The sequence below is a fragment of the Diadema antillarum genome, unplaced genomic scaffold, assembly GCF_040938485.1.
Source record: "Diadema antillarum isolate AM-2024a unplaced genomic scaffold, OU_Dant_1.0 seq00000413_RagTag, whole genome shotgun sequence".
NCBI lineage: Eukaryota > Metazoa > Echinodermata > Echinoidea > Diadematoida > Diadematidae > Diadema > Diadema antillarum.
In genome coordinates, this window is record NW_027271399.1 from 1,552,158 (window position 1) to 1,566,653 (window position 14,496).

General features: G+C 37.3%; 1 protein-coding gene across 1 annotated transcript in view; it reads left to right on the forward strand.

Annotated features, from left to right (window-relative positions):
- LOC139732317 (uncharacterized) overlaps positions 1-7,685 on the forward strand; it is a gene marked incomplete at its 5' end in the record, with an annotated part of 37,407 nt that extends 29,722 nt beyond the window's left edge. Inside the window, 2 exons of the mRNA XM_071643187.1 lie at positions 1,406-1,519; positions 6,062-7,685. Coding sequence (XP_071499288.1) covers positions 1,406-1,519; positions 6,062-6,879 — 932 coding nt within the window. The remainder of the gene's footprint in view (positions 1-1,405; positions 1,520-6,061) is intronic.
- Between the last annotated feature and the right edge of the window lie 6,811 nt (positions 7,686-14,496).

A 14,496-nucleotide genomic window follows, 5' to 3' on the forward strand; every position in this document is an offset into this window, starting at 1 on the left:
CAGTCATTCGCAGACACCACCACCATCCACACTCACGCCCAGCAACACTGTGGCGTAGGAGTTACTTTTACTCGAGTCAGGAACACGCAATGAGTGTACAATTTTTTTTCTACAAAACTACATCCACACTCACGCCCAGCAACGCTTACCACTACTACCACTACTTTCGATTATCTTGAAATTAGATCTTTTTAACTTTCTCATTCTTAATGTGGCGCAGGTGTTACTTTTACTCGAGTCAGGAACACGCAGTGAATGTACAAAATTTCATTTTTTTTTTTCTTCTACAAAAGTGGAAATTTAGTTTTCTGATTGGCTGAATTTTGGAATGAATCACACATTCGGAACGTGACCATGCCAGCTGACATTATGTGCAGATCCACATTGACCAATCACAGGCTTTCACATAGCAGTCCAATTTAAAAGTCTTCATTATTCTGACCTGATCAGGATATAAAAAATATATTGTCAAGAAGCATAGATGTCTAAGCATAGATGGCATGGAAGTCAATTGCAAAGTGCCCCCATATAGCAAAGGTAAATAGATATTTGAAGAGTTTGTTCGCAAAAACCGATAAGTCCATTTTTGAAGATTTTGAAATACGGTCTCTGTCATAAAGTACAAAATGATACCTTTTAAATGATATACACTGTATTGGTCACTACATATAAAGGTAAATTTTTGAAGTTATGGTCAAAAGAAGCAAAATTTTTCTTATTATTCTCTTTATTTTCCTTGACCTTTAATCGCAAATATCTCCGTTTGACAAATATGGACTTATCGGTTTTTGCGAACAAACTCTTCATTTTCATATACCACCTGCATTGTCGTAAATTTCGCATATTTCTCAACAATTCAAACATGTCCCATGCAACACTTATACCTCATAGTAGCCGTTTAGACTTTATTTTGACTCGATATTATGTGGTAAAGCGAATACTGGACTGGCCGACTTACCCTTCACGTTGAGACACCCATAACACATTCAATCAAACAAAATGTTTATTGATGCTGTCGAGTATATTGATTATAATGATCTTGCATAGATATACAGTATATATATTTAGTGAGAGTAAATATACCATAGAATCCACTGCAGTAATAAGTCGTCTTTTTGTTGATATTCCTGTACATTTATGATACATCCTAACTGTGTTCATGTGTCAGAAACCCGCCAATTTCACATTTTTCATTATCATTATTATTACTTTATTTTATTTCATTTCATTTTATTTTATATTGAATTCACCGATGAATCACGCCCTTTAGTCAGTATCTCTCTTTGCAACTTTTTTTCTGTAATGCTCACCTGCAATGACAAATTTATGCTCCCTGTCCTAAAAATGTAGGGTTTTCTAGACGGATTTACTAACGTTATCATCTACTTCTTCTTGTTTCTCGCAGAGATCAATGAATGCCTGTCTTTTCCATGTGAGAACGGAGGAAGCTGCGTTGACCTGCCTAATGGCCACATCTGTAATTGTGGAGCGGATTGGACCGGAAGATACTGCGAAATTAGTAAGTACAATATGATGGCCTACAGTAATATAATCTGTGTATATAATGCATAGGGCCTACATAATATCTGACATTGCAGCAAAACAAAAACTATCAATAGCCCAAAAAGAGACTTATTTTAAGAGACAAAACTTTTAAATGTCTGCAACTTTATACATACACACACATACTGCAACCTTCTCGTCGTTGAAGAGCAACAGATACCGGTATATAGGCTTTATATATTTTACCCCGATATTTCTCCGTCTTTATAATTTCCCCTTCTCCCTGAGCTGTAAGTTTCCTGCTTGCACAATTACAACAACAATAATATCAACAATAAGAACATCAAAATGCCTTACTGCAACTTACTGCAAACTTGACACAAATCATGGGAGTTCCCCTATTAGACAATCGCACGTTGAACGGGGCCAGAAAAGGAAGTATTGCTAAGGGCCAGTAATTGATGTATATTGGTGAGTAATCGCTTGTACGCACTTCCCACTCGTGCAGTCATCCCCCCCCCCCCCCCGTCTTTGCTCCAGGAGGCAGGTTTTCGACTGCAGAAATGAGTTCGTGACCCTCCGCAGATTGCATTTATAGGCATACCTCTAGAGAGCAACATCCACTTTAAGCCGTTATTCCATGTTGCTCTTATATGTATTAGCACATGCTGCGGACGCGTTATTCGTTATGACAGAAAATATCAATACAGAACAAACATAGATCTGCCAGACAGTTAGTTTAGATACTTCCAACACTATTCCATAAAGTCTGCTTAAGGCTATACTGCACAGAATGTCTTAGAAATGGTTGTGTGTTGTTTTTAATAATTATTCGCTCAATTAGTGGATTACGAGCATGCACGCTTTCCACAAAATTTGCATGCGGTAAATTTTGGCAGCAATATTGATCGAGGGTGTTAATGTGTGAAAGGTTATGACGTGTTTCTCAGCGACGGTAGCGGAACTTCAAAATTTGTCCAAATGGCCTAAACGAAACTTTCTAGAGTGACTCACAATTAAAGGTCTTGAAAATTTGAGGGTATCTTGAGAAGAATCTACCGCACGATATAATTCGAAACAAACCAACAGCATAGCGCCGACATGGCGTGGCTTGGCATATTGTCAAGTGACAAACTAATGCTGGTTTTGATCGTTCCATGTCTTTTTCTAAATCTCTCTTGAGATTTTGAATACCTCCTACCCTTCCTCCGCTTCTCTTTCTTTCTCCGTAATCATGAGAGAGAACACGATGGTATAGGAGCCCTCTAAAGAAAGGTCGCTCTCGAGATAGGATTCTGGAGCGTAGTGTATTGGATCATTTAATTTATATTTAACCTCCCCCTAGAAAACGATCTCATGACTAAGCCTGTATGCATATGTATCCAGAAGGAACCAATCAGAAGCCCGTGTGCATGCTTGACCTCACTTTGACCCTTGAACAAGGTCAGCCTGGCTAATTTCCTGTGCTGTGTAGCTTTCCAGATGGCCCAAATGTAACTTGATTATGGGCTGTGAAATGTTTCATTTCTGCGCACATGGAGTCTTTGGTGAGATGAAGGAAACAGGAAGAAAATGAACAGTGATAACATCATCCTAGAAAAATACACAAAGTATAACAAAAACAAACATTTACGTGTTAGGCATCACTGTGCGCAAAGTTTTGTTCCAAAAGGTACCAAATCCACAATATATATATATATATATATATATATATATATATATATATATATATAATCAGTGGAGACACATAGATTTTTCCAAGGTACATTTTCCTTGTCCTATTATGGAGCACTATAATGGGACATAAAATCACCTCATGAAAACACTTAAAAGTACGTGAAATAATTAAAACTATAAAAAGCAGGATTTTCCCTCCTTTTTATCAAAAGTGGATTTAGCACCTTTTAGAAAGGAACTCTTCCTATGTACAGGGAGGTCTCACCTCCCTGGTATGTACCATGTAGCGCCTCCCAGTCAAGGATCACCACGTAGGAATCATTCTTTCCATGTGAGGACTGTTCAATAACCACAATTACCTACTTGGCGGCTATCCCACATCCACCTGTGACGTAAGAATTAGTCACCTCGCGCAGTCTGAATTGCAACGAACAATTAAAGGAACTATATTATATGGCGCATGTTGATTTGTTTTAAATCATAATACCTTCAGCATAACTTATGTGGCCAAATTAAGATCTATGCCTAAAACGTGTTATGTATAATTGGATTTTTTGCTTTTTTTTCAGTAGATTAGCAAACAAACAAACCAACAAACTTCCAAACCAAGATTCAGCCAGTGACATCATCTGTCAGTCATTGCTAAAGTACTAAAATGGTTACACAAAGGGCGTTGTCACTGCAGACTGAGCGTATAACTTGCCTGTTCTTATGTTACAGTTAACAAATGACACAGCTGCAGGAAAACGTGCAAGTTATGAAATATAAAACTATGAAATTATAAAATTCCAAAATATATTGCACATATTCACTACTCTTTTGGCAATATTGCATTTGACAAGTGATGGTCAGAGTATTTTGAATCGATACAAGTCAACACGCTTTTGCATTGCAGATAGTTCTTTTGAGAGGAAACAAGAACAGCGTGCGTATGTGTGTATATGCACCACTTTCAGACTGGTACATATCCTCTCTTACACGGGAAGAATTTAAGGAAGGAACTTTTGGAAATTCAGAGTTGTTGTAAACTTGGTAGCGATCTGCCGGTTCCGCTGCCCCTGTGTATTTATTTATTTATTTATTTATTTATTTATTTATTTATTTATTTATTTACTCATTTATTTATTTATTTATTTATCTATCTATCTATCTATCTATCTATCTATCTATCTATTTATTATCTATCTATCTATTCATTTATTCATTTACTTATTTATTTACTTATTCATTCATTCATTATCAATTAATTCCTTTTACTAGTGAGCAAGGTATGGTAATTTAATCTTTTACCTCAGAAAATGTGACTGTCCTTGAAATTCAAATCGATGCAATGGTTAAAACATTTTTAAGGTTATGACAGAATAAAATGTTCGAATTATCTGATACGTAATAGACCATTCCAAAGTAGACTTTAAACGTGAAATTCTAAAGTAGACGCAGATGCCCCTCACTCTCTTATATATGAAGAAAATGACATAATTTTCCCATTTAATGGCTTGATAATTCTCAAACCTACGATGCTATCACCATGATCACGCATTACTTTTTGAAATAGCTAAGCCGTGTATTCTATTTTCCCTGAAATCCAGTGTCCAAGAGGCAGATTTAAACAATTAAATTCATTCATCTGTATGATGATGATCTCTTTTTTTCGATGATAAGCCATAACTATTCAGCATTGGGAAGGAGAACAGCAACATCAAAACTATTTGTTGTTTTTTTCCTCGTCAGGCCTATTGCCGAAGTTTGCCCGAGTACCTTTACAACCTTAACTAAACTCACTTGGCAGCTAGCCGGTTCGGCTCGCCTAGTACCTCCTTGGTATGACCTATCATTGCGTATGACATGTATTATGATATGACACTACGTAATTTTATGACGTAAATTGCGCCTGAGGTACAGCAGTCAGCTCAGCTTCCCATACTCTAATATAGGCGAATAGATGATGTGATGTATGTTGTGACGCTATATAAGCAGGTGCTCGGTGGATAAACGAACGTCGTTATTTATTTACGTAATGCGCTTTATGCATACAAAGTTAATGAAAATCATTTGACAGCTGCAATATTGAAAACGCCTACACTCTGTAAAACGTACCTTGAAGTGATTATAGCACTTTGTGTCTTTATATTTCATGTTTATCACAACCACTTTAACTAAAATTAATGCAACCATATGCCACATCTTTAGATCAACAACAGCAACAAAATTAATAGCTGTCATTGGGTGGATAAAGTATTGATTCTACTGGGCATAAAAGGAAACTTGAATTGATTCCCTGGTCAAAGTAACCCAACCCAAACCAAATTCCTGCAACCTTCTCTGCAGACTGAAAAAGTAACATTCCCCCCTCTTTAAATTAGCCGTTTTGGTACCAAAACGTTCTGTTGGAAGACAAAATTTGCCTAATCACTCTTGTCCTAGTGGTTGACAATTCTGAAGAGAACACTAAAAATAATGATCTGATTCTAATCGGTACATTTCTAGGCTAAGTTGCCGAGTGATCCCATTGCCTTTTTCCGTTTCCGTCACAATGAGTAGTCGGAAAGACCCAGTGTTGCCTTCTACCAGAGGGATATTGTAGGAAAACATGACTTAATTAGTACTTAATCTGGCAATCGCTTAACCGGTCTTTAGGCATAAAGAGAAAGACATCCAATCATCTTAACGCAAGCTACATTTTACTTATGATCAATAATTCTTCTATGCAGTGAATTTCCATTTAAAGGTTAAATGATTGAAGTGTACCGATAACGGTGAAAACTGGTGTAATTACGGTATGGTATTTCTTTGGTTGTTGCTACCATCTGCTCTTTGGGTTCAACGACGTCTTTTCACCGATACATTAACTGACCATACTTGCAATTCATACCTCCTGCAGAAATCACGACTCCGGCACCTACAACAACTACCATACCACCCGTGCCGACAACAACCGAAGACTGGCTGCCAAGCGAGTTCATCGAATCGTCATACGATGGCTGGAGTCACAGCGAGAAAAGTGAGGGAAGCGAAGGTAGCGAGTACTTCGAAACAAGTCCTTCCCAACCGACAACTTCTACTGCAACACCCACCACAACGCAAAGTTCAACCTCGTCTGGTAAGCCTATAACAACAGTTTCATTGACAACCGCGAGCACTGAGACTCGTATAACAACGAGAGCTACAACGACCCAGCGAGCAACTACTACAAGACAGACAACTACGAGCACGACTCCGATGACAACGTCTCAATCAACCACACCTTCCACCACTCAGACACCTACAACAACTCGCCAACGTACCACCACAATCCAAACGACTACCATCATACCTTCCACTGCCAGTGCAACCACGAGACTCGCGCAACGAGTGACTACTGACGCCAATAAGATTGAAGTGAGTGGCACGGCGACGCCTCGAAATGATGCCAATCATAATACAAACCATGCTGGCCACGCATCAACCAAGACTCAGAAAGCCGAAAACAAGATCGTCATCATCGCCACGGTACTAGGAGGTCTTCTCCTTGTCGTAATCGTCTGTGTTCTCCTGGCGATCGTCGTCAGAATGCGACGAAAGGCGGGACTGGGCCAATATCATCAGTTCACCATGGAGGAGGCCGACAAACCGTCGAGTGAATCAAACGGCTGGCACGAGCTAAAATTCAGATCTTTCGGCGATCGATACAATCGTTTGGACGATAACGGAGCAATCTGATCAGCGATGAACACACTCCTCTATACAGACAAATTCTGTCTCCCATCGGGGAACTAGTCACAAGGGGTACTGTCTAGACGTAACTATGTCTGTAGAATCCGCACCCAACCTGTGACGAATGACAAAGGAACACTATTTTAATAATCGAACAATCATCAGATTATGCCGATTGTTTTTTATGTCTTTGTTTGAGCAAGTCTCGTCTGGTGTCTTATCAGGGTGAATGCTTACGGTTAGACCTTGAAATTGATGAGTGACCATGCGGTGTTTGGAGAACGCAGAGTTGAAAAATGATTGTGAAAAATCCAACATCCATTCATAGCCTAATGATTTTCAATCATACGCGAACTGATTTGCAACATTGTCCTATCGATGTTTTACTGTCTCCAATTCTTTCATTAATTGACTGAGGTAGTGTACTAGTTGTAATGAGCATTTCAACAAACTCATACTTACTGCACAAAATGGAATCACTTTGATATCACTAAAGTAAAAGCAACTCCCTAAAATATGTTTTCGCAGGCTTCCTTATGTGATCCTGAAACTTATTTCACACTCGGCAAAAGTTTAAAAAAGAAATAAGAAAGTTAGGATTTTGCAAAATCATGGCGCATAGCTTTTTCCTTGTTTAAAGATATTATACGTGCAATTTTATGAAGGAAATCGATTTATTTTTTATTACATTATTTCATGATTTCATAATTGTGGTTAACTATAATACTTGATTGCATACGTCAGTTTTGGCTAACTCTGAAATCAAGACGTACGTTAACGGACCCGCTTGGCAGCTAAATATCAAACCATGATGATAGGTGTGTATGTTTGTGGAAATTTCTGCATGACCCAAGTGAATTCATTTGTCTATTTGTTAAATGATTCATGGCAACACTTCAGTGATAAAATCATATGAAAAAGGCAAGCTTTTAACCGAAATATTGCATGCATCGGAGGCGCCCCAACGCACTGCAATGACATACAGAATAATCGCACGGAATTACAGAGCGTTCCCTGTTCACCAAAAAAAAATTATGTACTAAATACACTAAGTACTAAAGATTTCTTCGATGAAGAACACATTTTATGTATAATATGAGGTGTTTATAATGTACAAATTGTTTTAGCATTCATAACTAAATGCCATTATATTTCATGCATGTAAAATATACAAAATGTCACTAACTAGTAATAGCATCATCTGAACATGTAAGTATAAGTTTTCATCAGAGTCCATGCTTTAAAAAAAGACACAATAAAATATTTTTAGTTCAAAGCAAGACATGACTTGTGTTCGACGCGTAATTTTCTTTGTGGAGCGTAACTTTGCAAAATGACTGGAAATTCTTCGCTTGAATCATCATCAATTTTTTTTTTGACAGCTCGATATGTTTCAACACATTGAAAAGGTACATAATGTAATGAAACTAATTGACAATTGCCCTTCATCGACGTAGATAAACATAAATTATTCAGTGTTTGGGTAACAGTCATAAAGAAAAACAAACATGGGCAAATATACTCGGCTGTTTATTTACGATAATGAATTGCAATTTGTCAATCACTTTTAATGACGACAACTCGACGCATTTATCATTAATTTAATCGAAGTTAATAAACTTGTGATTATTTCACTTGAAGGTATGCATAAAGACACAGGAGAGTATTTTTCACGGTCCTTTCCCCATTTTCATACATGACTGAAACAATGCTGAATAGTCTATAGCATTGTTTATATATGCCAACACCGGCTGGAAACATTAGTTTCAACCAAGTGATCGGAAAAGAAGAGGAATTAATAAAACCTTTGATAATACACATACACACACACATACGCTCATTAAACTCATTCTTTATGGGCCACATTGTGGAAATGAAATTATAATTATATTGGTACTCAAATCGCCACTATTAAATGAAAAGGAAATTTTATGATTCATGAGTTTCCATTTAAATGATAAACTTGCTAAAATACACAAAACAAAACAGAAGAAATAATAAACACATGCATTCCACGCTAATAAAGATATAGAAATGTGCTCTCCTCGAAATGTCCTAACAGCAACATGTAAACGGACAGCTATGATGACCTCACTTATAGCGCCTAGCTACATGCTTAATTTTTGTCGAATTTGCATTTGAGAAATTTTTGAAACTTTCCTGCACCAACGGGAAAAGTGTTCAATATCTGACTGTCATTGCTGGTTTAGGAATGCATCTTTAGCTGCCATACAATGTATTTCACTTTCCATTCACAAATTCCTATGCTTTTTACAGAATTCATATTCCTCCATACTAGCATATATGTTAGACATACTTTACATGATCATCTAAAAGAAGAGTTACTTAAACTTGTTCTCCTTCAATAAAAGTTAACTTTGTAACGTCCATGGTTACTAGATCCCATTGAGGATTTCTTTTATGAATCCCAATATTATTACAAGTCAGGGTGTTAGTGCTTACGAGCTTGTTTTTTTTTAATTATCTTTATATCAATGCAAGAAAATTCATCAACGGGATCTGAAACGCATATTTTACTTAAATTGAATTAATCCTACATGAGAATGATGATGAAAGAATCTTGGAAAATTACGTATATATAATATAGATAGATATAAGATATAAATGTCGGTGCATGTTATATATAATATGTGTGTGTGTATGTGTGTGTGTATGTGTGTATGTGTGTGTGTGTGTGTGTGTGTGTGTGTGTGTGTGTGTGTGTGTGTGCCTGTCAGATTGTCTGTCGGTGGTATGCCATGAAGTATGCCGCCATGCTCTTCTTTCCTTTCTTTCTTTTTTTTAAGAGTCTTGGGATTAAGTTTCTCGCCTGCCTAACGTCATTTGCCAAATTCCTCGCTTGATCTAAATCGAATCAAAAGGAGGCCCTATCCTAACAAACTTTAACCCCTAGCATCTTTGACTTTGGCACACTGTATTGATAATACCGACTGATGGCAGGTATCGGCTTAAGCACAGGAGAGAGTGCGTCGTATCATCTCCCTCTCGGTACCCCCTCCTGCGCCAATCTACAAAGTGACGTGAGTCAGTCCAGAGATTTGGGCAAATAGAGTCAGAAATGAGCAACTGCCGATGGCCCTGTCCACTCCCAACCTTTCGAGAGAGCATCGAACGGTCCACCGTTAGTCCTCTTCATCTTATGCCTCCGTACGTTACACCTCTCATTCGTCAGGATTACATAACCGTGATAATCCAGATCGATTCAAGAGCTGAGCATCCGTCTATCAAGGCAAGGATTAAACAGGTTGCAGATTTTTCGACAAAATGTAATAATCTAATTATGAGAAATGAAAACATGCCAGAATGTTGTGTCTAACGATGATATTTGGTTTCTGGCGAATATCTTGACTGCATGCACCTTCTGGAGGCAATGTTTGTAGACTTGAATCATAATTCATTTGAAGCTTGTTCACAGTCACCTTGTTGATTGGAATCATGTCAATCAACAGAAGAAACGCGATTTGACGTACTTGGAGCAGCGAGGGCATATTATGGAGAATTGCCATGTTTTCACACTGAAATTCTTTACAATTTACCTTCTAGCAGATTATGTCTGACAACTGACTTCAATGAATAAAGCAAAGAGTGGCAAAAAGTGTTCTGATGAAGTATTTACCCCAGTTACCTTATTTGCCACCTTTTCCGATACTCGCCTCAGTCGTTAAGACGTAATATTCCCAAAGATTGTATAGAAGCTAGGAGCATAATAGAATTAAGGTAAGTGAATACAACGGAGAGTGTAACTCTACGGTTACGCCGCTATTCGAGGTGTTACCATACGTGTATAGCGTCTATATAAATATCTTTAGGTTTTCACTTTCTCAATATTTTTCTGGATTATTATCTTTTTTCTTTCTTTCTTTCTCTCTCTCTCTGCAAGTCCCTTGTAATCACATTTCCCAATCTATTCTGTCGGTCTTTTCCCTTGAAGAGCGTATCAGTTATTTTCGGAGAGCTCCTTTCCGTGCCCCTCCTACGTGCGTGTCGCTTTCAACCAATCAGCGCTCCCAGACTGAGTTCCTTTCCCCCTCTAACTTTCGTTTCCTCCTTCTCGCAGCGGCTCCGGGTATAAAGTGGGGAGTGGTCCACAGACTCGATGCAAACGGTGACATATTCTGCTTTGGGAGAACTTACCGTGCTCATTAGTTTGCCGGATTCATCTGCGGGGAAAAAAGTAATTCCAGCGAAAGTCTAACACCATGAATGTATTCACAGCATGCCTGGTTGCCTGCTTCGGTGAGTACAGCAATTATTTTATCACAATTATGTACTGTAAGTATTAATTCAAATGGTCTAGACGTCCTGTAGTTCCCGCTCATCTTTTGGGGGAAAAAATGACGGAGCGCTGGTGAGCTACGTGTTCCCAGGTGCTACGATGCCGATATACATTTTGATTTTTTTTCAATAAAAGAAAAGTGCCCATGATGAAATCAGTTTTATCAGCACAATTTTGACCAATCCTAGAAGATCTAAGAAGTAAATTCTATTAAAGTAGTTGTGCTTTTTTTTAATATTGAATGCACGCATTTGGCCCTCTAAATTAGTTTGTTCAAGATAGAAATTCTGTTCTCTACTTCCTTTTGTTTGTCATGCTGTTATCATTCATGTGTTAAAATTGTATCGTAAGATATCTCAGTCATCAAGAATTTTGTTCATTAAACTGCTAAGTACTCCAATCATGTTCACAATGGTATGGGGATAAATGGATTTCCGTAAACGAATGCACCCTGTCTTCTTGAAAAAAAAAATCATGAAATCATTCATACTTGATGCTAGACATACGGTTTTTGTATGTACTAGTATTTTTTATCAACCCTAAGCAATATTTTCTTCATAAACAAATGAAGATTCTCGTCTAGTTCTTGTAAAAAAAGAAAAGTCACGCCCTGCACACCATATTTCTTTCATGATACTTAGGTCTAGACGTCACTGTGCGCGTGCGTGAATTTCATTCTCTTTCTCTACAATGTATCTTTAGTTGCTCTTCAATTCAAGGATATGTTATTCATTCTTGTCATTTAAGAGTGTCCAAAGCAGAGCCTTGATCATTTTCCTGGCGTTAGTAATTCACAGAGACTGATAAGAATAATTTCTAAGACTATAAGTAAATTTGTAAAATCTTGCCAAGTTTTATTTTCACTGATGTCAACTAATTTGCAGCCTTTAAAGACTTAACAACGTATTAAAGGTTTCGTACATCATAACTGGAATTAACAAGTTATCTCGTTGCTAAAAGTGAAAGAAATGATAATAGTATATCAATAGTAATAGTAAAAGTAATTGTAGTAGTAATAGTTATGGTAACGGTAATAGTAATACTAATAATAGTTATAAAAAAATATTGATATTTATAAAAGTAATAATTGCTGTTGTTTTAATATAAAAGATAAAAAAGTAGGGCAGAAAAAGGAGGAGGAGAGAAAGATTGAAGGAAGAAGAATCTAAAAATCCTAGCCATTCAGACCGAGTGGCCAATAGGAGGGGAATGATTTTCAACACCTGCATGTGAGGGCGGCTGGACCATATGTCAGGATCAATCAATTAGACTAATCGCACCTTGCGCGTAACCTATATCCGGATGACTTACACCAGCAATAGGCTATCGGAGCAACTTTCTTGATGGCGTATGCTATCGGGGCCCTTGTTTCACCGCTGGGTCATATCCTCGTTAGGCTTCGTACATTCAAACAGCTCTTATCAAATGATAGAGTTACATTATTCACTTATTCAACAATACTGTGAGTTACATACATGTGTATGTATTGAAATAGATAAATAAGAACATGTACAAAATAGATGGATAGATAGATGGATATGGATATATGCTTTTTACGATAACTATTTTCATTTTGCTTCTTGAAAAAAAAAACAGCGACCTGATGTTCATCGTATGGAAGTAACATCTCTTCCCCGTTTATGTTTATTTTTTTTTCCATTCCATTTAGATCTTATTTTTGTGACGAAGTCGAAGAAACAATAGGCCAACCTGGTGATGTTTATTTGATATCAATTTCAATTTTTACTGTTCCTTTTTTTTACCTGTTGAGAGCATTCTGCCATTCTGCCATAGCTGTAATGGTTACACACACAACAAGGGATATTTCTTTTGAGTGCTGAAATGGCATGCAGATTTATCAAGAATAATTCTAAATGCATTCCTTCAAAAGCATTTTCAGACATTTAAAATGTTTCTACTATACTTTGTGCTCCAAATAGTTGTTGTTTAACCGTATGGCGTGAAAGCGGTATAGAACCCGACTATTGTTCCTGATACTTTTCAGATGAGCATGATTAATCTTTAACAGATCATTACCACATGACATGTTCATATTGTTCACGTTTCTTTGTTTTCTCTTGAACTTATTAAGCCATAGGAATGTAGATTGTGCCCACTGTCTCCTTATTGTTCGTCTATCTTTAGAAGGAATAAAAAGGAAATATTTGATCATCGCTTGGCGAGAAAATGGTGACAAGGGATAAATACAGCGCGCGATTCTCAATGTCACAGCTATTCCATTTTTAAACATTCTCACCATCTAGAAGTTTCAAGCCAGAAGAACGCTGTTGTCAATTAACTAGATTGGCATACTGCCTGCTGAAACGAACATACTGTATTGCCGTGCATATTACCCTAACTCTTGGGTAGGTTTGGACAAAATTCTATTTTTACAAGATGCAGAAATCCTGATTCATCAGATAATAAATGTGGTTCCAAACCGATGCGTTAGTGCGTTGAAGGATACACGTGAGGAATTTTGAATTGATAACAGCCGGCTTTATACATTACCGTGTGAAGGAGACTGATGCTGCAGCATCTTTAGCAATTTCCTTGGTAAAAATTAACGGAAATTTGGCAGATTACAGCATGTTTTGTAAGGGTAACAATAGAAAGCGCAAGTTGATAATAGTGGGCTTCTTCAAGATTCGATATAAGGCCCCTGGAAAACGGGGAAGGAATGATAACTAATGTATTTTATACACCGAAGAACATGAAGGAGAGGTGATAGTCGAAATATCAGTGGAAAGTATGGATAAACAAAGAAAAAAAAGGAAAATGAAATTAAATGAATTCTTCATGTGAGCGACCAGTAATGCGAATTGCAGGAACATCTTTATACGAGAATTTCATCGAGCCTAGAGCAATATTAATGCACTTTGTGAAGGGATAAAGTTATGGATTAGATGAATCATTAAACTAAGAATTAAAGTTAGATCAGATGAAATGAATTATTCGAATATTAAAATAGTGGGTAGCCAAGGAAATGGGCGAAAAAAAAACATTAGATTTTTTATTCGCTACTTTTTGACAAGAAAGCAGAGTTAGCAGATTTTTCATCCTGTGGTACAATTTGCATGAATTTTGCACTATTCTCAAACTGTGAGTTTTCCTTTAAAGGAGCCTGAATAAAATATGTTTTGTCAGGAAAAATCCTTAAGACTCTTCAGAACTGTACATGACAAAATAAGTTCATGCTGAAACAAACCGTGGCACAGCTTGCCGGGTGCTGTTCGTTATTCCGAAGCTTCGTAATTCCGAAGCTTCGTTATTCCGAAGGTTCGTTAATCCGAAACACACAAATTCCCTATACCTTGAGGTTCGTT